At 35.8% G+C, this 26,716-nt stretch overlaps 1 protein-coding gene across 6 annotated transcripts in view; it reads right to left on the minus strand.

Annotated features, from left to right (window-relative positions):
- LOC150098765 (lysine-specific histone demethylase 1B-like) overlaps positions 1-26,716 on the minus strand; it is a 508,665-nt gene that overhangs the window by 24,332 nt on the left and 457,617 nt on the right. For 5 of the 6 annotated variants that reach the window (XM_090404995.1, XM_090404997.1, XM_090404994.1 and 2 more), the window contains 3 exons: positions 22,165-22,299; positions 17,881-18,003; positions 4,240-4,398 (listed from right to left, as the gene is read on the minus strand). In XM_090404995.1, the coding sequence (XP_090261121.1) occupies positions 4,240-4,398; positions 17,881-18,003; positions 22,165-22,299 (417 nt within the window). The remainder of the gene's footprint in view (positions 1-4,239; positions 4,399-17,880; positions 18,004-22,164; positions 22,300-26,716) is intronic. The other variant, XM_090404999.1, reaches the window with a different exon arrangement.

Here is a 26,716-nt window from a genome sequence, read left to right on the forward strand (position 1 = left end):
TTGAGCCTTGTACTGCTCTTATTCCTCTTAATAAGGCCTTGATATGCCCACATCTAGATTACTCTGCTCAAGTCGGATCCCAAGGTTTCCTGGGGATAAGGAAGTGGTAGAGGGGGATTCAGAGGTGAGTGACTTAGGTGATGAGTGGCCTGTGGAATGCAAAAGTTGATTGATAGGAAAAAAAGAGGGATATAATAGAAACATTTAAGTTGCTTAAAGGACAGATGCAGGGGAAATGTTGGTACAACATTTCCCCTGCATCTGTCCATAAAAAATGATGGTACAACACGACAGAATTTCATGCCGGCTAGGATGTCGCCCGGTTAAACAAGGCCCTCGTTGTTTTCACCAGGTAACCAGCAAAAAGTAAGCTACTGGAACAAATCCTAAAACCCATCCCAACACAACATCACCATCGTTCAAGATCAGTACTATCAACATAAGAAGCCTGAATGGCAAAGAAATGGAGCTAGCTGAGGAATTGGATAACTACCAGATCGACATAATAGCGGTGACCGAAACAAAAATTAGTGAAATCTTTCTGAGCACTAAATACAAAATGTTATACTCAGGCAATGGCAATCAAGGAAAAGAAGGAGTAGACATAGTATTCAACACTAAATACTAAAGCTTCATATATTCTTGAATGGCAGGCAGTCTCAAGTAGAGTGATGTGAGCAAATATGAGAACTGGGAACTGGACAATGAAACTTATTTGTGCCTATGGTCATATAAAAGGTTCTACTAAGGTAGAAGTGCAGGAATTTTTTGAGGCTGAGAAAGCAGCTGACACAATGAAAAAGGAAAAGTTGGTCTTTGTTGGGGAGCTAAATAGCAGTGTAGGAAATGATTGTCAGACATACAAAAATATATTGGGAAAATTTGGAGAAAAGTGCAAAGCTAATAATAATGACAAATACCTGTTGGATTTCTGCTCAGGACATGGACTGAGCTACTAACACAATGTTCCAACATAAAAATGTGCACAAATTCACATGGAGAGAAGAGACAAGGAATAAGAAAAGTCTCATTGACAATGTTATTGTTGATAGTGGTTTTCTCCCTGGTGCAAGACACCAGAGTGTACAGAGGATTTGAAATTGGAAGTGATCATCATTTAGTCTTGAGCAGGATAAAATTGAATTTCATATCGAAAAGAATAACATGTAAGAAAGTTTTAAAGTGAATAAAAGTTGAGCAGCTATCAGATGTGAACGGCAGACTAAAATACACAAACATGATTGAAGAAAAAATTAAAGAGTTTGAGAACAGGAACCAAACCTTGGAGATTCAGTGCTGAAGGAAACAAGCCCTGAAGGAAACATTGATTGATTCAGCCAGAGAGGCATGTGGTGAGGTTGTCTGTAAGGAAGGATGTGTTTTGCATTACGGGAGATACTGAGATAGGAGTAATGTTAGCTTGCTCCACCTTTGCAATGAGTTTCCCGGTGTTGTACTACCTTACCCCAGTCCTGAAGATATTTTCAGGCACAAAATTTGTTTGCTCACACTTGGATAAAGGATTAAACTAAATTTATTATAGTCTAACCAAGTGAAAAATAAACTTTCTACATCTTTCTCTAAATCCAGAGTAATTTAATAAAATGGTGGCACACCTTTTGGCAACTCCTATAGGTAAAGATGACCTCGCTATTGCTCCTGCCTGGTATTTCCACCTCTGAGCCTGGCTCCCACTGAAGAGACCTCAATAAAGGTTGAAACTAGTCTGGGTAGTGGTCCTTCCCTAAATGCATAACATTATACATATCAGCAAGGAGATGTGTTTTGCATTATGGGAAACACTGAGACAGGAGTGATGTGAACTTGCTCCACCTTTGCTACAAGTTTCCCAGTGTTGTACTACCTTACCCCAGTCCTGAAGATATTTTCAGGTGCAAACTTTATTTGCTGACACTTGGATAAAGGATTAAACTAACTTTATTATTGACATTGTCAGCATCCAAGAATGCGTTAGCAGAGCTAATCTCAGGTGGTATGGTCACTTAAACAGAATGGGAGAGGAAAGATTAGCAAAACAAATGTTCTCTGCCAGGTTGGCAGGAAAAAGACCCAGAGGAAGACCTAGATATAGGTGGGGTGATACAGTAAAAAGTGCCTTAGAAGATAAAAATATAAGATCTGATAATGTTCGAATCTTGACAGGTAACAGACTGATTTGGAGGAAAATTGTAGATAGGAAGTTAGTAATAATATAATTTTTCATGTAGTACTATCATATTCTGTACACCCCCTTGAGTTTATATATATCAGGAATTTAATGATGATCCCTCAGGGTACATATCAGGAATGTGATGATGATGATTATGTAATAAATTATTAATAATAATAATGAGTCTTTGGACTCCCTGGAGTCCAAGGACTCATCGAGGGAGGGCACCTACTGTCTCAGCCACTGAATCCACCAACTAACTGCAACTAAACCAACGCCATCTACCGCTGCCCACCATCACTAATATTTCCAAAAACAATCACAAACATCCATGCCCACGGCGGGATTCGAGCGCGCAGCCTTTTGGTGGGAGAGTGGATATGCTAACCACTCGGCCAGCCAGGCTGGCTATATATCTGAACTTTTTGCAAAATACTATTGCACGGATCATCATGCTTAACAACATTTGTTCATTATGAACAAATGATGTTAAATTGCATTACTAACTCTCAGATTATGAGATTCATTTTAATATCAAAAATTTATATCCAATAATATTTCATTGGTATCTCAAGTTGCTTTCAACTTTTGCTTAAAATTGCAACAATTTTTTTTTTGCACTATTTGCAAAATGCTTATTTCAATAATATCCAATACTTAACTGGTGTATATAGGATGTGGTGAAAACATATGAAACATACATTAAAGAATAATCTGAAAGTTAGTAATGCAATTTAACATCATTTGTTTTTGAGTAGAAGGACTTATCCAATTTCACCTGATTTTATTTTGCATTTTTTTTTTTTTTTGAAAACTTTGAAATGATTAGAAAATTAGACAGTAGTAAATTATAATCCAGTTCCTGGAACTCAGTGGGGAGATAAAGTCAGAATGATTCAAAATTTACGCTTATTTTGAAAATTTCTAACTGCATCTCCAGTGCAACTACAAACTGTTAGTTTCAGGAACTGAATTATAAATTACTACTCTGTCTAATTTTATAATGGTTTGAAAGTTTTCAAAAAAAAAAAAAAACCATGTGTAAAGTAAAATCTAATGGAATTAGAAAAACTCTTTGCTCACGATCTGTGTGCTGGAAAAAGAAACTGTTGCATGGCCAATTTCTCCAAGATACTGAGTAAAAAATTAATGTGAACCAGACATGGCAATGACTGACTACAATAGTGATATATTAAAAAAGAAACGGAAGGATTTATTCTAGCAGCACAAGAACAGGCATTAAAAACTAATGCAATCAAAGCAAAATTTTGAACATCAATAATAACAGCAATTATGCAATCAGAAAGATGAGACTGTAGAATATCTGATCAGTGCCTGCAGCAAGATAGCTCAAACTGATTATAAATACCGCCATGATCAAGTGGCCAAAATAATTCATTAGCATGCATGCAAAAAAATATGGCTTTTCTACTACTTCTGATAACTGGTGGCAGCATAGAATAGAGACAGTATTGAAAAACAAAACAACAAAAATTCTCTGGAACTTTAGAATACAAACTGATCGGCATTTGGAACACAAACCTGACATCACAATTATTGAACATCGACAGGTTTGGATTATTAATATCACAGTACCCAGCGATAACAACACTAACAACAAAGAACTGGAAAAAAATTACTAAATATTGAGATCTGGCAATCGAAGTTGGCCAGCTGTGGCTTAAACACACCAAAGTCATCCCAATAGTTATTGGTGCACTGGGTGCAATTTCAAAGAAGCTATTCAACTATTTACAGCAATTAAACATCAACAAAATGATCCCATATGATCTACAAAAAAAACAGCATTACCTGGAACAGGTCATATTTCATGACGCGACAGACAGACTATTCTTAGATTCCTGGGTAGAATCTAAATTGCTCTGTATCACCAGTCAAATTGTTATTTAAATTATATCTTGTTTTGACTGTGAATCAATTATGTAAATAAAATAATATTAAAGTAACAGTAAATAGCAATATTATCTACTTTTAATGGAACTTACTCAAAATTTGATACAAAAATGTTAATTTGTTATAAAGGAGAAACTGACTTCATCACACATTACCTCACCAGCAAAGAATAGTTTATTATCCACACTTTCTGCAAGTATATCATATGCTTCCCCACTACTTCCTGTTGGTACAAAACTATATGCCATTCCTGAATATGGATCATTCTTCCACCTTGTAACTAGCCATCCTGTAGGGTCAGGAACTGTCATATTCTACAAAAATCAGGAGATGTCATATTCTACTTTCCATAAATCAGATAAAAGTAGCAAAAAATTCTTTGAAATTTGTGCTACTTTCCTATGTAACAATAATATGTGCTCCTTTCATATTACTTTCTTTATCCTTCCAAGGATAAAAAAAAAAGAAAAAAAAAGGAATATATGGAACTCGTCAAAAGCATGAATGAGAAGCATGCATAAAGCTACAAATTGCACATTTTTTAAGGAAAATAAATTTATTTACAAAATCACAACTGGTTTTGGCTTTCTAAAGACTTCACTGGGTGCAAAATACATAGAAGAAAAAAGAAGTTTTAAATTATTAACTGATTGCTCACATTAGAATGAATTCGCTGACTAGCTGTGTTGATCTTGTGCATGAGGTAAGTGCATGACTGCTATCTGAATCTGAATAGCAGAGGAGTAACAATCAGAAAGGTTGTGGCTGAGGGTGACATTAAGGTGAACAGGATTTAGTACAATTTCTGTTGATTCTAGGGTTTTCTTTCAAGTTTATCATAGCATTTGTAAATAATTTTGGATCTATCCCTGAGTGTATAGTGGACTGATGGTCATTGGGGTCAGAAGAATTAAGCACACGACTGGATAAGGCCATGGTCCTGGTTCTACCATAGGTGCTATCTCTGAGATGTTTTTAAATACAAAGCTAGATTGATTTCTCTGTTTGTCCATAGTATGGGAAGTTACAGCTACACCAAAGATGGAAGACACCATACTGAATGCTTCAAATTTTTATGTTTAGGTTTTACTTGTCGAAGGTAGGATCAAAGCTTTCTTAAGGGGGGGGGTGTGAATAGAGTGCGAATCTTATATTTCTTGAAGATTGTTAGAAATAGAGCTGTATACGAATATAATCATCACTCTCTTTGGCACAGTGTGTAGGAGGATTAAACAAGAGTTTAGAAATCAACTGTTTACGATAACCATTCTTCTGAAAAATTGATAAAAGCAGCTTTAATTCTTTGGTGATCTCTTCTTCATTGCAGATGAGAGTATGTGCACAGGTTCCTAAAGTAGAAATAATACCAAAATTTTGAGGTGGTCAATGATGGAACTGAGTATGAAGATATCTGTTGGTATGTGTAGGCTTTCTGTAGATGGAGATATTTAGTTTCTCAAATGAATGAGTAAGTTTTACATCAAGAAAAGGAAGTGAACTGTTAACTTCTAGTTCTGTCTTGAAATTTTATCCCAGGATGTTAGTTCTTAAGATGATTCAAAAACTCTTGAAATGAATCTGGACCATTGCTCCAAATCAAGAAAACGGCATCTATATATCTTTTCCACAATCTTGATTTCAACAGAAAGGAGTTCATTGCTTTTTCTTTGAAAGCCTATAGGAATATAATAAATTTAGTTTAATCCTTTATCCAAGTGCGAGCAAACAAAGTTTGCACCAAAAATATCTTCAGGACTGAATATGATGTTGTACTACCTTACTGGGATAAGGTAGTACAACCTGAAAATATCTTCAGGACTGAATATGGTGTTGTACTACCTTACCCCAGTAAGGTAGCAACACCATATTCAGTCCTGAAGATATTTTCAGGTGCAAACTTTGTTTGCTCACACTTGGATAAAGGATTAAACTAAATTTATTATAGTCTAACCAAGTGAAAAAAAAAACTTTCAACCTATAGGAATATATTTGCTAGTACAGGTGATAAAGGGTTGCTTGTGGCTAATCTGTAATACTGCTCATAGATCGTGTTTCCAAAAATGGAAATAGCCTGAATTTATAAAATCTTAATTAAGAGTATCAAAATTTTTTTAGATAATTTATTTTGTAAAAGAACTAATACTTCTTCTGTGGGTATATATACATATATAGATATATTATGGCCATTATCTCAACCTCTTTCGCTCATGACCTCTTTAGTAAGTAAGTCACACTATACGGTACCCTGCTCAACAAGTGATGCTCCCTGTAAAGAATTTGATTACTAATTAATTTTCCTATTACTGTGTCCATAAATACTAATAAGACTAACTGACCTATAATTCTCCACTCTAATGCAATGAACTACCTTAATAAATCTGGATAACCCTTGTAAATTTTCAAAAGAAAGATAATATTTCAAATCTTAGTGTTTTATTAAATATAATCAAATGAAGACTGATTAACCTTGACATACATCTACTTACCACCAAAAGGTGGAGGTAGAAATGTTTATCATCCTTCTCTCAATCTATAATTAACCAGTGTTTACATGCATTCACATGTATATTTGCAAATTTATTAAATTCTTCTGCAATTCTGGCTAGATCATTCAAAATTATTATTTCTTTTTTGGTCTATTTCTCTCATGATATTCAGTAAGGTTTGATCTCACACAGTTGCAAGTTACAGAGAGTATAGCATATGCTGTATTACTATGATATGAAGTGAACAGCTGTTGGTCACGAGAAAAACAGCTAGTGTTGATTTATAGCAGATTTCTTATTATTTAAGATCCTGTTCAGAAGTTTTTCACTGTTGTGAATTTTGTTTGTGACTGAAGACTGGAAAGAAATCCATGCTCTCTGTTTATGGAACTGACAGCTGAAAATCAAAAACACAGGAACATTCCAAAATAATCATGTTCTATTTCATTGCCATATAGATAAAGCTTAGCAAGAACTATATACAGAGTGATCAAAATAAAAGTACAACTGTTTAAGGCCTTGTGGAGCATCCAGTGATTCAAATGCTGCAAAACTTTGAAGAAATACATTGTACATCATGCAGAAACAATATCTAAACTTACCAATATGGGTATTGTAAAAAATCAAATGGATGGAATTTGCATATCATGCAACTTGGCAGGTGCCAGGAGGGTTTAAAAAGATGGACATGGGATTTTTCCCTTCATTCGGGTTGTTAATACTGTCCATGATAGCACTAACCTTGCTCCAATGTATTTTGTTTGTGAAACTGTCTACCTAAACAACTGCAATGCTGTTGCTACACTCTGCAAATTTCATTGCCTGAACAAATATTGATGATACGCCCTATCTCCGTGTGATCTGTGGTGAATAATTAGCCATTTTGAAGAAACAGGATTGTTGGGAGTTAGACATGGCAGAGTTTACAACCAATCAGTTCACAAGCATGAGAAGGTTATGAATAATGGTGTTGTTTCTTGCAGTTTTTTCATTTCTATCCATTTAAGATGACTCTGACACAGGAGTTATGCCTGCAGGACTTTCAAAGTTTACTGACATTCACTTTAGCATATGTTTGCTAAAGTGAATGTTAGTTAGGTTAGAAAGCAGAGTTGGATGCTGCATAGCTGTAAATGATTTTGTGGGGAGATGAAGCTCACTTTCACCTGAACGGAGCTGTGAACACCCACAACTGCCAGGTATGGGCTACACAAAACCTGCATGCAATCCAACAAACTCCTTTGCATTCACCCAAAGTTACTATCTGGTGCCAGTTTACAGCTTTATTTATCATTGGACCATTCTTATTTAAGGACATTCACCAGTCGGGTCCTGTGACCTGCTCAGTTACTGTAGACAGGTAGGTTGATATGATAAACAACCATGTACAGTTACACCTGTGCATGGATTCAACTATTTTCATTAAGGATGGGGGCCCTTCCACACACTGGCTGATCTGTACAGGAGGTTCTTCAAGAACATTTCACAGAAGCCAGATGATCAGCCATACATTTCCTAATGCATGGCTGCTCCATTCACCTGATCTGACCCCCCCCTGTGACTTCTGGCTCAGGGAATTTCTCAAAGACAGGGTTTATCAGGATCATAACGATCACTTGCCAGCTCTTAAAGATAGCATAATGCAGCATGTGTGCAACACTAGTTAAATTAGGAGAGAACATATTTATATTAATTGAGAGAGTATAACAGGATAAAGTTCATCATCATCAATTTCCTGATACGTGTTATCAAGAGGTGTTCAGGACACTATGAGAGTCTTGTCTTGTCAGATGTCATCTCCTTCCAGGAGGTTGACTACCATCAACTTCCACCATGTACAGTTTTGAGCTTCTCTTTTGCATTCTTCATAGGACAAAAAGGTCCAGTCCTTAATATTTTCCATCCAATCTGTTCTTTGTCTTCCTCTTCTTCTTTTTCCTTGTATCATTCCTTCTAGAAGTGTTTTTTGTAGGGATTCATGCCTAGAAGTATTCAGTCAAGGTAAGTGGTTTTTCTTTTCTTAATGGTTTTCAACAGATTTCTATCTTCTCCAATCATCTCTAATATTGCTAAGTTAATTTTTTTGGCAGTCCATGGGACTCTAAGAATTCTTCTGAGGATTCACATCTCAAAGGCTTTTAGTTTATTTTCACAATATTTTGATATCGTCCAGTTTTCTGCTCCATATAGCAGTGTTGATCATACGTAGCATTTGGACATCATAATTCTTGTTTTTGTGTGAATTTCCCTTGAGGTCAGAGTGTTTTTCAAGCTAATGAAGGTTGATCTAGCAATTTCTATTCTTCTTAATATTTCCTTATCACACGTTCCATTCTCTGTAATTAGCTGACCCAAATATATATAACTCTCTACTTGATCTAAGGTATTTGCTCTGATCTTAATATTTATATCGGGTATTTTTCCCTTTTTCTCTGGTTTTGGTTTTTTTGAAGTTGAAATTAAGTCCATATTTTTCACTTAGCTTCAGCGTCTCTTCTGGTAGGTTTTGAAGATCTTTTTTATTTTCAGTTAACAAAACTGTATCATCTGCATATCTTAAGTTGTTTATATTCCTGCCTCCTTTAAATTCTTCTAATTGCTAGAAGATATTTTTAGTATAGAGGTTAAACAATACAGGAGAAAGAAAGAACACAGCCTTGTCTGACACCCTTCTTTACTGAGAATTCCTCCGCGATTTCTCCTGATATTTTTATTGAGGCAGTTTGCTCCCAATATAGATTTATCAGTAATCTGGTATCTTTACCATCTACTCCTAGATTTCTGATGCATTTGATTAGTTGTTCATGTTGTATATGTCAAAGGCATTTGTGTAGTCAATAAAACATAAATAGACTTCTTTCTGCTTCTCCAGATATCTTTTTATAATAATTCTAATATTGAAGAGACCTTCTCTAGTTCCTTTATTTTTCTGGAAACCAGAATGTGTTTCATTAATTTCCATTTTGATTTTATGTTTATTTCTTTCTAAGATGATATATAACATAACTTTTACTATCTGACTGATCACACTGATTGTTCTACATTCTTGACATTTGATTGTCTTCAATGTTTTAGGTATTGGTAGGAACATTGAGTGCTTAAAATCTTCTGGCAGGTCCAGTTTTGTATATTTTGTTACATATGTCAGTCAGTGATCTTATAGTCTTTAGATATTCTGCCATAATTCCATCCATCCATTCCTGGAGCTTTTCCTGTTTTCAGTTTCCTAATGGCATTTGTTACTTCCAGGTAAGAATAGTAGGCCCCCTCCAAATCTTCTTGCATTGGCCTATCTATTCTATCATGATTGTAGAGTTCCTTTGAATACTCTACCCATTAATGCCTTATTTTGTCTTTCTCCATTAGGATGTTTCCACTGGTATCTTCAATGCAATGAGAGCCTACCCTTTTGCAAGATTTGTTAGTTAGCTCCCTAACTTTTTCATGAAGTTCTCTGGTTTTGTGCTTTTATCCAGAAGTTCAATTTCCTTGCATTTGTTGTTGAGTCGTAGTTCTTTTGCAATCCTACAACAATCCTTGTTGTATCTAACATTTTGTGCTTCTACGTCTGACTGAATCAATACACCTAGATCATGGTCTACTCCTCCTTCTGGGTCTCTTTCCTGCAATTTGCCATCAAACACTTGCTTTGCTAACCTATTCTCACTCATTCTATTTACCATACCACCTTAACTCTGCTCATATATTCTTGAATGCTAACAATATCAAGTTTGTTTCTAATATCTTCATTTTTAATATGATTTTGACATTGATGCAATCTGTATGCTCCTTAATTTTTCTTGTAACTTTTATATCTGTGGTCTTTGTAAAGTGCTCTATTCCTAACCCAACTCTCAGGTCCATAACATAAAATTGAGTTGAACACTGTCTTGTATACTGCTGGTTTAGTGTTTCGGCTAATGTCTCTCTTATTCCATATATATATACATTTATTCAACTGGCTCCCCACCATACCAGCTTTGGTTATTCTAAAGTTTATTTTTCACTTGGTTAGGCTATAATAAATTTATAAATGTGGAGATACTTCTCTTAAAGTACAGGCCAGAGAAGTTACAAGTATTGAACAGAAAGCTAAACCAGAGTATGAAAAGAAATTGATTATGCAGGCTAAAGGCAACCTGAAAGAATTTTATCAATATGCTGCAAGTAAAATTCAATAATATTGAATGCAGATTGGGTCAGAAGGAAATGAAATTGTTCAAATAATGAGTGCTCACTTGACTACGATCTATTAATCATGTGCATTATGCAATATGGTGCAAAATGCTACCACTACTGGATGAAGATAGAGTACATAAGTATGAGGTTCAAGAGCTGTTGCACAACCTGGATATCAATTTAGCAACTTGGCCAGAAGAGATATCAGCACATGTACTAACATAATATTCAACTGAAATAGCTTAGCTCTTGACATGTTCGTATAACTTGAGTCTCAGCTCAGAAAAGATCCCACAGGAATGGAAACAATGCACGACAGTTCCATTTTACAAGGGTGCAAAAATCGACGTATCTGACTATAGTCAGACACACTGATTTGTAGCAGTCATTTGCATGATTGCTTGGCTCCCTTCAAACCACAGGAACAGCAAATGGCATCCACACTTTACTGCCTTTCAGCCACTTCAGAAGATTTCTAGCACATGTACCGCAGCATATGTGTGGGGCTCAGACCTTGTCCTGGTCCCCGATCTCACATCCAAAATAAAGCTGATATGCCTTTTTCTGGCTTGCAAATGTCACTTCCCTGCAAATGTAACAAAAGTTAGTTGCACTATTAACACAAGTATAAGGCATCACTACTGCTGGATTTACACTGCAGAGATCACTTGTATAGTATTTTATGAAGCAGGAGTAAATGACAGTGTAGTTCAGGAAGTTGCATAAACACTTGCTCACCCTATGAGATTTCACTTTATACTAATGAATCGCATAATCTTACGACAGCAATGTCATGACTCAACTGCATTGCATCGGCCAATTGACTGATGCAATATGTTGAAATCAGGAGATTGATATACAGCATTGCCAAATGATATCTATGTATGCAATGAGGACTGAGTCTTTCCTAACCAAGAGCCAATCGACATATTTTATTGTCATTTTTGTGTTCAGCACATCAAAATTAATAAATTGTTATTTTCATTTCAAAGGTAAATTGTGCACTGGCCAGTGCTATCGACCTATCAGCATCTTGTAGAGTGGTAGTAAAGATTTTAAAGACTTTACAAAGAACAGTATGAGTTTACTAAAGGGAATTGGTACACCATGACAACTGTTGGATTTTGCTAAGATATTTGATAGAATACCAAATGAAAGGCTGTTGCATTAACTGAAGATGGAACTGGAATATAAACTACTGACTTGCATAAGTGGGTGGCTGAATGATAGGTATTAGAAAGAGATATATGGGGAGTGTAACTACCAGATTTAAAGTGACCAGTGGTGTTGTCCAATGATCAGTCCTTGGACCATTATTGTTCAACTGTTTTCTGATGATGCCAAGATAGGCAGAGCAATCAGGATGCTACTGATATGTAGCACTTACAGAATGATTTGAATAAACTGAAACAGTGGGCTATTAACCCTATCATGCACATGTCCACTGTGGTGGACGGCTACTATTGGTTTTTTAATCACCATTTCAGAAATTCATGCATGAGAGGATTAATTCGATGTTAGTAAGTATAAAACTATGCATTTTGGAGTGATGAGATTTTCAATGGCATATTATATTGGTGGAATTGAATTGTATTACAAGAAATTGAGGTCTGGGATAAAGGAAAGGGGATGCAAAGAAAGATTATATCATGATTATGGAATGTAGATTATGAGGACAGATTGATAGTATGTGGACTGATGAAATTTTTCGTAATATGGAAGGTGAGAAGAAAACAAGGGTCCATCCATGAAAGTTATGTTTGTGTGGTTAAGAAAGGGGTAAGAGCTAGATTTTTCTCTCACAGAGCAGTGACTGACTTTAAGAGAAGGTATGACATCCTGTTTCGGTGATCTATGGTCTCTCTCGATGAGTCTTTGACTACCTGGAGGTTTCTGATAATAATATTGAACAGTACCTAGGAAGGAGTTCAGATGCTCTGAGAGAAGACAGAGAAAAATGTAAGAAACCTATGTGTAAAAGTTGCTACATAACAATCAGGTGAAGCTTTTGGTAAGAATGAACAGATAAATAGCAGAAAGTAGTGAAATGTTCCAGATACTTGCAGAATGATTTGAATAGGCTGGAATTCTGGGTATGTAAAAATGACTGTCAGTTCAATGTTAGTAAATGTAGAGTTATGCAGTCTGGTGTGATTAGATATCCAATGTTGTATTATATTGGTGGGATTATGTTAAAAGAAACTGATCAGGCAAGGGATCTTGGAGTTTTAGTAGACAGGAAATTCAAGAGCCATATAGCAAAGATTGCAAATATAACTCAGAGGATAACTGGAATGCTGAAACAAACCTTGACATGTAAAGAGAAGTTATTTTGTCTCTTTACAAGTCCGAGTGAGATCTTTATAAGCTCTCACTCGGACTACTGTTTGCAGGTCTGGTGGAGAGAGTGCAAAGGAGAGGGGTATCTTCTGATATCTGTTAAAAATGATATCAGAATTGCAGAATACTGATTATGAAGACAACTGAGAATTTGTAGGCTGCAGATACTGGCAAACAAGAGAAAGAAGGGGGTGACATGATTGAGACTTACAAACTTCTGAAAGACTCATACAGAATTTCAGTAGATGGAATGTTTCATTTCATGGATAGTGGGGAAAAGACGAGAGGGGCATCCTTGAAAGTCAAGAATGAATGCCACCAAGAAAGGGGGTAAGAGATAGATTTTTCCATAGAATGAATGGTGTGTGATTGCAATGGATGTGGTGTGTGCAAGTAATGTGAATATTATGGCCTCCCTCAATGAGTCTCTAACTCCCTAGAGGTATCTCTTAATAATAATAATAATAATATAGTTAGTAGTAGGATTGATGAAAAGTAACATCTTTAGCAAAAATAGAGATAACAAGCAATTTTTGAAGCAGAGGATGTTATAGAAGTGACGGTTATGCCAGGAAAGGCTAGAATAATTATCAGTCCAAGATAATGAGATATGGTCTTCACTAGTAAGCTGAGCATTATTCAAAGATAAAAGCAGAAGAACTAAGTAACTAAAGCAAAAAGGGAAGATCTTTCTTCCTAGGAAATGTATGCTGTTATTACATTATGGTGGGAGGTCACTATCCAGACCGGTTTCAGCCTTTTTTGAGGCTTCATCAGTGAGTAGCTTAGACTAAATAGATACCAAAGGGTATAGCGAAAAGAACTTATATACTCTGCTATATGAGTTGTCAAACAGGTGCAACCATTAAGTTACTTAAATATAAAGAGCCAATAGGCTTCATTTCGGCGATATAAACATTAGTCAAATTAAGGGGATATTAAATCCCACATTGTTTTAAAACCGAATAAGAAACTCAAAGATTCGAATCGGAGAGTTTCATGCCGAATATAGTAAACTATAAAAATATCGGCGGTTACTAGCGTTATAACGCCGAAATGAAGCCTATTGGCTCTTTATATTTAAGTAATGACTTAATGGTTGCACCTGCTTGACAACTCGTATAGCAGAGTATATAAATTCTTTTCGCTATACCCTTTGGTATCTATTTGGTCTGGCTACTCACTGATGAAGCCTCAAAAAAGGCTGAAACCGGTCTGGGTAGTGACCTCCCACCATAATGTAATAACAGCATGCATTTCCTAGGAAATGTGTTTTTACATTATGGAAAATACCAAGATTAGCAATCAGAACTTTCCCACCTTTGCAACGAGTTGCCTGAGATTGTACTATGTACTAGGACTACTTGCATTAGCTCACGCTAGTAACTGCCGATACTTTTATAGTTTACTATGTTCGGCATGAAACTCTCTGATTCCAATATTTGAGTTTCTTATTAGGTTTTAAAACAATGTGGGATTTAATATCCCCTTAATTTGAATAATGTTTATATCAAACATGTGGACAGACTTATGTGTTCGTCGAACATGTTGTTTATTATTTTAACGGTATAATAGAACACAGAAACTAAGTAAATAATTAATTTATTGACTTGATGCTGATATTTCGCTGGTATTATAAACCAGCATCTTCAGAGCACAAAAACACTGTTTGTCACAATACGCGAGACTAAAACAACATGGTGTACTTAACCAAAATTGTAGCAGCAACACAAAGACTAGAGTCCTGATTTTGGCACCCTCTATCTGGGAAAAAAAAAAAAAAAAAAAAAAAAAAAAAAAAAAAAAAACGCTATCATATATTACTAGAGTCCTAGAAAAGTGCTAGTTTTTTCTTAATATGACTGTCTCCCAGATCTTCGGCAAGTTAATACAGCCATATTTGTTGAGATTTGGAGTGTGTTTTAGGGCTTCTGTCGCCTCTAAGAACAATCTCTCTGATTTATATGGGTTTCTGTGTAGTACTTTTGTGTTTTTCCAGTTGATCCTGTGTGCAGGGGTATCCAGAGCATGGTCTGCTAGGCCCGACTTCCCATAATGATATTTCCGGACGTATCGTTTATGTTCGCTGATGCGGATATTCACAGTTCTTCCTGTTTGACCGTAGTAGGCTTGATTGCATGAGCAGGGTACTTGGTAGACTCCTGGATGTGATAAAGGAGGAATGCTGTCCTTGGGTGAGCGGATGAGGGTGGCTAATTTGCTACATGGTCTGAATGTGGTGCGTAGTTTATGTTTATTGAGGATTCTTGAGATCTTTTCGGATGTGCCTTTAATGTAGGGGATGGTGACTGTTTTGTTGTAGTTCTCTGTGGTAGATGGTGGGAGGGGTTTCTTAGGAGTGTTTAGTATTTTGTTTAATTTTTGTGGATTGTAGCCGTTGGCCAAGAAGGTGTGGCGTAAGTGAGTCAGTTCAGCAGTCAGAGCCTTGTCATTTGAACAGATTGCTCTCGCTCTATGGGTTAGCGTTTTTAATATGCCATATTGTTGAGAACGATGATGGTGTGATTGTTTGTGTAGGTATCTGCCTGTATGTGTGGGTTTTCTGAAAACTGAAAATGATAAGGAACCATCTGGGAGACGTGTGATGAGTGTATCCAGGAAGGGCAGACAGTTGTTGACTTCCAGTTCCATAGTAAAGTGGATTTTTGGATGTTGGCTATTTAAATGTGCTAAGAATGTTTTCAATGTCTCAGGGCCATATGGCCAAATAGCAAGCACATCATCAACATAGCGTAGCCAAAGTGTTGGTTTGAGAGTGGCTGTATTGAACTGGAAGCCAACAACTGAATCCCAGATATATTATCTCCTTATTCTTCCTTCTCTTGCTGTTTCCTATTCTTCTTCTCCTTTCTTTTTCTTCTTTACTCTATCACTCATCAGATGTTTCCATCAGTTGTTCAGGTTCATGATTTTTTTTAACCCTCCATTTTACATAAGCACATTATTCATCTCAACATTCTCCTTATCTTTCACCAGTACTTTATTCCTTTCATCCTGATTTACTCTTGCCATGAAAAATAATACTTCTCTTACTCACTTTTGTATCACTTGTGATAACAAATATACAAACACTGCAGCCCACTAAGTACCCCTTATATATTTCCTAAACAATAACATCCTGATTTCCATCCTGTTATTGCTTTTGTTGCCATTATCTGCATTATAGTAATACAGGGTATCCACAAATGTTTATTCTGATTTCAACTGGCTATAATACTTTAACAATGAAACTAACTGAATAAATTTTGTTGCAGGTAAACTTGGGCACTCAATAAAGTTTCCATACTGGTATCTTCAGTATACTGCTTTTGCCACCAGGAGAGCTGCTGCAGATTTTCTTTAAAAATGGCTTCAGTACAGGAAAAAACCCAATGTGTTCTGTGGCTAGCAAACAAGCAAAGCAGAATTGTTTGCATACAAAGTCCAAATCGTCCAGGAGATAAAGCCAGATGATTGTCCAAGGCGTGAAGAATTTGCTAACCACATTTTGAACTGCATCAATGAGGATAATGATTTTTTTGCAGCATGTTTGTTTCTCTGATGAGGCAATATTTCACATGAGTGGAGTAGTCAACAGACACAATGTAAGGATCTATGGGATCTGAAAACTCACATGCCATAAGAGAACACATTCGAGCTAGTCCAAAACTCAATGTGTGGTGTGGACTAATGCATGATCGAGTGATTGTCCCTTTTTTCTTTCTTGAAAAAGAAATTAATGGAAATGTGTACTTAGACATGCTCAATAATTATGCCATTCCCCAGCTACAGGAGATGCAACCAAATGTTATCTTTCAACAGGATGGAGCCCCCCCCCCCCATTGATCTCATGATGTTTGCAATCATCTTAATCGAGAATTCCCAAATCGCTGGATTGGGAGAGATGGTCCAATTCCATGCCCCCAAGGTCACCGGACATTACACCCCTAGACGTGTTACTGGCAGTGCACAGGTTGAAGTTGTTCATTGCCTTTTTTTCCTATATGTTATGCATTGAAGTCTAACTTTGTGTTCCATTTCAAGTATCCACTGAAGAGTTATAATATATTATAATCAGGTAAACATTTGTGGACACCCTGTATAACAATAAAGCATCAAAGCTATTCACTATGACAATATCTTGCTTTTGATATGCTCTTTCACCTTCTTGCTTTCTGTCCACAATTCCTTCACCTTTGGTAATACACACAAACGTGCACGCACACAGTGAATCACACAAAGTCCTTTATGTTAAATTCCCTGAACAATGATGTATTAGCTGCCAATGTCCTATTATGCTTTAGTATCATTAGTTGCAGCACTATAATAATATAACAATAAAGCTTCAAGTGCTACAAGTCAATTAAACAAATAATGTCAGTTAAAACAATCTTATAAACTAAATCTAACATAAATTACACAGTGCCATTTATAAAACAAAATACACTCCCCCACACAGCCAAACCCAAAGAATCTTCTTACAAATTGCCTTCTTACAATAATATTACTACTTTTGCCATTAAAATAACATTCCTGCTCTCAACATATAAAGATTCTGCATAAGCTTTTAAAATATTTTCTTTTACAGATTTTATGATCTTATTTTAAAATGGATCCATCAGTATTTAAATGGATTCCAATGCCACTAAACCATTTCTGATTATTAAAAAAACTGATTCCATATATGAATCAATCATGGTCATGTCAGAGCAAGATACATTACACACAGAACTTTGGATACAGAATAATTTTACTGTAACAATTCAATAATGGCAGTGCAAATCAACATACCTGAGTAGAAAACATTCCTCTTAATACATCCATGCACATATCAACAATCTCTTTATCACTTTTAGAATCCAGTGCCAATACTGCATCACCACTCAGATATGTCATCAGAACATTTTGTCCATCCTACAAAAATATAACACAAACATTGTAAAATAATGTGTTGAGATGCTTAATATATACACATGATTCATTCATTCATTTCGATACAGTATATCATGTTGGGCAGAATTTAAGGCTTTTTCCTTCAAAGGCCTCCATAAAGAAGTGGTGGAAAGAGTGGGGAAACCCATGACAATCTTCTCTATCTGTTTGAAGAATTTTCCTTGCCAAATGAAATAGCCTGAGTTCTTGGTGAACTGAAATAGGGCTGAGATATTGGGAGGAAATATGGCTTGGGTGAGGTCTAAGGTATCTTTGATTGGGAGATTGGTGAATAAGGAGGAGAAATCAAAATTGACCATTATGTCAGTGTGTTGGAGTGTGAGGTTTTCTATACTGGCTTTAAAGTGGGCTGAGTTTTTTTTATGTGTGAAAGCGTGTGGCCAGTATATTGTGTGAGACTTTGGTAAATGTTTGACTAATTTGTATGTGGGTGAATCAATGCTATCCACAATGGGATGTAATGGCACATTTTATTTATAGATTTTTGGTAGTCCATATATGTGTGTGGGGGAGGGGTGTCTAAAGTTAAATAGGTTTTAGTCTCTTTGTAACTTCCACAGGCCAAGAGATAATCTTTTTTAAGGAGCCAATAGAGTGTCCTGATCTGCGTGCTGGAGGGATCATAGTCTATAGGGAGATAGGTAGAACAATCTAGAAATAAGGAAACAAACTTACTTGTGTAATTTAATAAGTTTAAAACCACAGTGGCATTTCCATTATCTGCTTTGGTAATTACTATTCTGATCTTTTTAAATTCTTCACAGCTTCAAATTCTTTCCTTGAGAGGTTGGTTTTTGGCATGAGTGAGTACACTGGTTACATCCAGTCTGATGTTGTTGACAATAATATGGTTGGAAAGGCTGAGGATGCCCTCAGCAATGGGTTCTCCACTTTTTCCACCTCTGGCCAACTTCTTCATGAACTTTTTGAAGAAAAAGCCTTACACTCTGTCCCGCTGTCTGGCTACACTATATAGATGATGTGTTCTCCATTTGAAAGTGTGCAAGATTGCTGAGATTGTAGGCATCTCAACTAAATGGGTGTATAATATCCTGCACAATTTATTTATTTAGCGTATGGCATAATAAAGGCACATGACATCAGAATATATAAATACATATTTGTGCAGACAATAAAAATGATACAAGTAATGCACATATACAAATATCAGATTAAAAATAAAAAATAAAAAAATCCCACATAAAAAATTGCACATGAAAAAGTTATGTGCACGATGGGTGCCACGATTGTTGACTGTTGATCAAAAATGCATACAAAAAGACACTTTAACACAGTGTTTAGCAATATTTAATCACAATTCACAGGACTTTTTGCATCGATTCTGACTGTAGACGAAACTTGGATCCACCACTAAACACCTGAGTCCTCCATCATCATCATCATCATCAAATTCCAGACATGTACCCTCAAGGGGTGCACAGGATATCATAGTACTACATGAAAAATTTACATCATTACTAACTTCCTATCTACAATTTTCCTCCAAATCAGTCTGTTACTTGTCAAGACTCCAACATTATCAGATTTTATATTCCTATCTTCTAAGGCACTTTTTATCGTACCAATCCACTTATATCTTGGTCTTCCTCTGGGTATTTTTCTTACCAACCTGGCAGAGAACACTTGTTTTGCTAATCTTTCCTTGCCCATTCTGTTTTAAGTGACCATACCACATGAGATTAGCTCTGCTAACACATTCCTGGATGCTGACAATGTCAAGTTCTTTCCTAATAGCCTCGTTTTTAATATGATATTGCTATTGATGCCATCTGTTCATGCCCCTAATCTTTTTCAGGACTCTCATATCTGTGGTCTCTAGTCTTTGGTCAAGTGTTTTACATCTGACCCAGCTCTCAGATGCATAAGTTAAAATCGGTTTGAACACTGTCTTGTATACAACTAAATTTAGTGTTTTCACTAATTTCTCTCTTATTCTATATAAATTTATTCATTTAACTTCCTACCATACCAGCTTTGTTGATTGTGTTGTATATTTCCATATTTAATTTATCATCTTCACTAAAAATTGTGCCTAAGCAGCTGAAATGTTTTACTTGTTCCACAGGTTCTCCATTCACAATGCAGTTAATATTTTCAATGCTTCTGCCTGTTTTCATTGTCTTTGTCTTGTTATTGCTCACCTTCATACCATATCTATTACAACAGTTATTCAATTTAGTGGGAATCTTGCAGACTTGTAGCAGATTTATGTAGAAGTATAACATCATCCGCATAAAGCAAAGATTAACATCTCCAATTTTGATATCAGGTTTAATACCATTTTCCTTCATAACATGATCCATAGAAATAATGAATAAATTACCATGATAGACTATTTGGAAAAGGGTAAGACAATAACAGGAGTCTTTTATGAGTCATTGTTGGACTGTTTAAAAGAATAACTGAAGTAAAAAAGGCCAAGATTGGCGAACAAAAAAGTGCGGCATCATAACAATGCACCGTGCCACACATTGGACAATGGCAAAATTGCATGAATTGAGGTTCGAATTGGTTCCACATCCACTGTATTCTCTGGAGTTGGCCCCATGTGACTTGTTCTCAAACTTAAAAATTTGGCTTGCTAATGGTGGGAAAAAATTTTCTTCAAATGAGGATGTCATTAAGGCTGTCAATGACTATTTTGCACAATTCGACAAATCCTACTTTTTTACATGGGATGAAAAAATTGGAAACTCGCTGGACCAAATGTGTAGACCCTTGATGGAGACTATGTTGAGAAATAAAGGTGATTTTTTCCATAAAAATGTTTAACTTATTATTTTACGAAACTTTTCAAACAACCCTCGTAATTTACCATCAATAATTTTTGAACATACTATAAGAACAAATTGTGAGGGTTGTAATTGGTAGCTGTTATTGGTAGTTGGTAACTCATATGTTACTCTTGACAGATAGAGGTGCTAGTTGTATGTACCGTACATGTGCACCAGCCACACAGCTCAATCTAACAAGTGTCTTTGTGTGGAGAAGTGATTAAACTGAATGTCTCAGTGTGCAATGCTCTAAGGCAGTAGTTCTTAACCAGTGTTCCACGAAAAGTTCTGGAATTTGTCATTTTTAAATTAATTTGTCAGCACAAATTAATTTACCATCTTCTTCAATTAAACCATTAATGATTGTTTAATTGATGTTTAATTAAGTATTAATTATCAATTATTGATCAATAATAAAAAATCAGCTAAATTACCAATTAATTATTAATTTATACATTACAAAATAACCAAGGTGTTCCATGAAAATTTCAGATTTGTGAAGTGTTCCATAGTCGAAAAAAGTTCGAGAAACACTGCTCTAAGGTATGTTCACAAGATCAGAACAGCGATCCTGCATCACAGTCCAGGTTGCACGAGGTAAAGCTGCAAGCGACTGTTATCATGGCCTTAGGGAAGCCTGTGGTGACAGTGCTTACCATATTGGACTGTCGCAAGATGGGTCAGTGCATTTCATGATGGGCGAGATCACTCAGATGATAATCGCCATGCAGGGCGACCAACCATTTCAGATGAATATCTTGAGCTTCATCAGGGACTCCTTGTGGTTGATTGGTGATAGTCTGTACACTAGTTGGCCCATGAAACTAGGAACCACTAAAGTGTTTGGCACATCCTAAAAGAGAGGCTCAGTAGTGCAAAATTTCGGCATGTTGGTTCCACATCATTTGACTGAAATGCAAAAATGGCACCGGTATGTGTTTGCTTGCCTCCATCTGGAATGATACAAAAATGAAGAGGGATACATTTCTGAATTGTATTGTAGCTATTGGTGAAACTTGGGCAAGGACTTTGAACAGAAGAGACAATCTAATGAAAGAAAAATGCACTCATTGGGAGATAAAGTATTAGTCAAAATTAGGAATCTCCCACATAAAACAAAAGAGTTGAGATTTATGGAATCATGTGAAACAAATTTAAATCAGATCAGTTATAAAAATACAACTAAACTTGCAAACAGTGTTCCAATTATGTTAAATTTTGTATAACACAAAATAAATTTATGGGGCAGAAACATCACCATAAAAAGAAATTAGTCTCCAAAGTTTTCAATGAATTTATTATTAATACATTATCTTAATTTACTTACCTCTTCATTTTCATTAGTAAGATCATAAAAAATGCTAAAGTACCCACGTTTGTCTGCTGATGGTGGAACATGTCCAAAAAAATCTGCTCCTTTAATTTTATAGTCCCAGAATTTATATTTAAATTGAAGTGCTACCTAGAATATAAAAAGTGATAATTCAGAAATGGTGTGCAATTCCACTTATGGTATTTGCCAAACAGTTCAACGGATAATTTCTAATATTATTAAATTGAATCAAATATTAAATATGAACTAGTTTCTCAATCCATGTAAAAAAAGCATGATTTTCTTTTAATTCTCATTTTAACAGGGTATGCTTAAAGGTCAAAACTGGGTAACTGGAAGGAAATCTACATAATAGTTTTTTTTTAAAGAAAGTGAAGAACTTACCAGGGGCTTTGAATACTTGGATAATGAATGAACAAGCATGGGCTAGCAATTCTGGATTTCAACTAGCAAAGTTTTATTTTTATTGACTTACACTAAAACAAAATGATGGTAGAACATGATGGAATTTCATGCTGGCAAGGGTATCATCCAATTCAATCAGGCAGGGTGTGGTTTTTTGTCAGGTAACAAGGGTCATCATCATCAAATTCCTGCCATGTACTCTCAAGGGGTATACAGGATATGATAGTACTACATGAAAAATTTACATCATTACTAACTTCCTATCTACAATTTTCCTCCAAATCAGTCTGTTACCTCTCAGGACTCCAACATTATTAGATCTTATATTTCTATCGTCTAAGGCAGTGCTTCCCAAACCGTGGGCAGCATCCCCCTTGGGGGGGGGGGGGCATAAGTTTTGTTGAGGGGGGCCGTGAAATAATGGAAACAAATTTAAAATGTCTTAAGACTAAGTAGATTTTTTTTTAATCTTAAAAGAAACTTATTTAATTTTTATTATTTCTTTTTTGTTCTTTTTTATATTTTAATGGAAAAAATCACACATTGGTGTTGGTTCACAAATTCTGCTTCTTGCGTATTTTGGCGATCAATGAATATTAGTAAATATATGCTTATTCATATAAGTTTCATTTCAAAGGTATTGAAAAGAAACATATAAAAGATTACAAACACAAAATCTTGAATATAAATACAATAAATATTATAATAATATATGTTTATTTAATTACGATTTTTTTTTCGATGGGAGCAAGTGAAATATTTTAATTTTTCCAAAGGGGTCCTTGGCATCCATAAGTTTGGGAAGCACTGGTCTAAGGCACTTTGTACCGTATCAATCCACCTATATCCTGGTCTTCCTCTGGGTCGTTTTCCTGCCAACCTGGAGAGAAAACTTGTTTTGCTAATCTTTCCTTGTCCATTCTGTTTAAGTGACCACACCACTTGAGATTAGCTCTGCAAACGCATTCCTGGATGCTGACAATGTCTAATTATTTCCTAATATCCTCATTTTTAATATGATATTGCCATCTGTTCATGCCTCTAATCTTTCTCAGGACTCTCATATCTGCGGTCTCTAGTCGTTGGTCAAGTGTTTTACTTCTGACCCAGCTCTCAGATCCATAAGTTAAAACTGGTTTGAACACTGTCTTGTATACAGCTAATTTAGTGTTCTGACTAATCTCTCTCTTATTCCATATGAATTTATTTAATTGACTTCCTACCATACTAGCTTTTGTTGATTCTGTTGTCTGTTTCCATATTTAATTTACCATCTTCACTAAAAATCGTGACTAAGTAGCGGAAATGTTTTACTTGTTCTATAGGTTCTCCATTCATAATGCAGTTGATATTTTCAATGTCTTTGTCTTTTTATTGCTGACCTTCATATCGTATCTATTACAACAGTTATTTAATTTAGTCAGGGAATCTTGCAGACTTGTAATGGATTTATATAGATGTATAGCATCGTCTGCATAAAGCAAAGAGCTGACATTAACATCTCCAATTTTGATATCATGTTTAATACCACTTTCATTCATATCCATATAGATAATGAATAACAGAGGGGATAATGTACATCCTTGTCTCACACCAAATTTAACATTAAACCATCTTCCTGTACTTCCTTCAATTCTAACTCCTGCCTTTTACAACTAAATAAAGACTAAGTATTGCTTGATATAATGCCAAATTGACACCATATAACTGTAGTGTATTGAATAGCTTCTCTCTTGGCACCTTGTCATATGCCGTTTCCAGATCAACAAAACTTAAATACAGATCTTTGTTATATTCCCATGATTTCTCAACTATTTGTCGTAAAGTGAAGATCTGATCCTCACAGCCTCTATTGACCTGAATCCAGCTAGTTCTTCACAAAGCTTTCTTCCCCAAATTCCACTCCACCACTTCTCAAGTATACTTGCATAAATCTTAACAGGAACACTCAGTAGGAAAATACCTTGGTAATTCTCACATTCGGTTTTATTTCCCTTTTTATACATGGGTACTATGAGAGCTCTACTCCAATCATCAGGAATTCGTCCATCTGTCCAGGCCTTCTGAACTATGCAATGCCACCACTATAAGACTTTTATATCACCATACTTCAGCATTTCTGGTCGAATATCATCTACTCCTGCTGCTTTTCCACATTTCAGATAGCTTTTGGTGGCTTTTTCTACTTCAAGTATGGATATGTATTCCTGACTGCATGCCTGGTAAGTGCTTTTTACCACTGTGCTATCACTGCTTGTTTCATTTAGCAATTTTTCGAAGTAATTACTCCATACTTCAAGGATATCTTTTTCTCCCGTTTTCATGTCACCTTTAACATCTCTAACTCCTTTTATTTCCTCTATTTCTAAGCTTCTTCAACACCCTCCAGAATATTTTGCCGCTTTCTTGATATTTATTTTCTAAGTTCTTGCCAAAGTCCTCCCATGACTTTTGTTCAGCTACTTTTACACAGTGTTTTGCCAGGAACTTTTGATATGCTTTCTTCTTTTCCTTCGCTGCCTCTTGAACTTCTTGTGTCCACCATGTAGTTCTGATTTTTCTATCCTTGCAGACAACCCCACCACCTGCCTCTCTGGCTGAATCAATCAGGGTTTTCTTCAAGGCTTGCCACTGAATCTCCAAGGTTTGGTTCCTGTTCTCAAACTCTTTCATTTTTTCTTCAATAATCCTTGTGTATTTTAGTCTACAGTTTGCATCTGAGAGCTGCACAACTTTTATTCACTTTAAAACTTTCTCACATGTTATTCTGTTCAATATGAAATTCAATTTTATTCTGCTCAAGACTAAATAGTGATCACTTCCAATTTCAAATCCTCTGTACACTCTGGTGTCCTGCACCAGGGAGAAAACATCACTATCAACAATAACATAGTCAATGAGACTTTTCTTATTCCTTGCTTCTTCTCTCCATGTGAATTTGTGCACATTTTTATGTTGGAACATGGTTTAGTAATAACCAGTCCATGTCCTGAGCAGAAATCCAACAGGTATTTGACATTATTATTAGCTTTGCTCTTTCCTTCAAATTTTCCCAAAATATTTTTGTATGTCTGACAAACATTTCCTATTCTGCTATTTAGATCCCCAACAAGGACCAACTTTTCCTTTTTCATTGTGTCAATAGCTTTCTCTAGATCCTCAAAAATTTCTCCACTTCTACCTTAATAGAACCTTCTGTGGGACCATAGGCACAAATAAGTCACATTGTCCAGTTCCCCATTCTCATATTTGCCCACATCACTCTACTTGAGACTGCCTGCCATTCAAGAAGATTAGCCTTAGTATTTAGTGTTGAATATGATGGCTTCTCCTTCGTTTCCTTGATTGTCATTGGCTGAATATAACATTTTGTATTTATTGCTCAGAAAGATCTCACCAGTTTTGTCTTTTTTTGTTTCAGTCACCCCTATTATGTCGATCTGGTACTTATCTAATTCCTCAGCTAGCTCCATTTCTTTGCCATTCAGGCTTCATATGTTGATAGTAGTGATCTTTAACTCTGGTGATGTTGAGTTGTGTTTTCAGATTTGTTCCAGTAGCTGACTTTTTGCTGTTCGCCATGGTTCTCTGGAGGCCTTGTTTAACCTTGTTTAACCAGGCGACGTCCCAGCCGGCATGGAATTTTGTCATGTTGTACCATAATTTTGTATACTGGTTTAAGCCAACAAGGATACAATTTGGTCGGCTAAATCTCAAATTGCCAGCCCATCTTCGTTCATTCAGTATCCATATAGATACCCAACAGGGTCACCACGAGAAGGTGAGGATCGGACATTAGGTCAGAAGCCCTGGTCGGTTCTTCGCATTCCTTTAAAAAGCAAAAACAGGTGAGATTCTTTTAAATAACAAATACAAAAGATGTTGCATTCAGGCAATGATGTTGATCAGATTAAGGAATTAGTGGCTATCAATCCTAAACATGAGGAGAATCTTGAATAGTAAGCAATTTCAAGTGGAATGATGTGGGAAAACATCAAAATAGAAAATTGGACAATGAGACTTATTTTTGCCTGTGGTCCCACAGAAGGTGTTATTAAAGAAGAAGAGAAGGAATTTTTCAAGTCACTGGAGAAGGTGGCTACCATTAAGAAAAGTTGGTCCGTGTTGAAGATCTCAACAG

The sequence above is a fragment of the Typopeltis vanoorti genome, chromosome 15, assembly GCF_054136105.1.
Source record: "Typopeltis vanoorti isolate ZY-2024b chromosome 15, IOZ_Tvanoo_1.0, whole genome shotgun sequence".
In the NCBI taxonomy this organism is placed as follows: domain Eukaryota; kingdom Metazoa; phylum Arthropoda; class Arachnida; order Uropygi; family Thelyphonidae; genus Typopeltis; species Typopeltis vanoorti.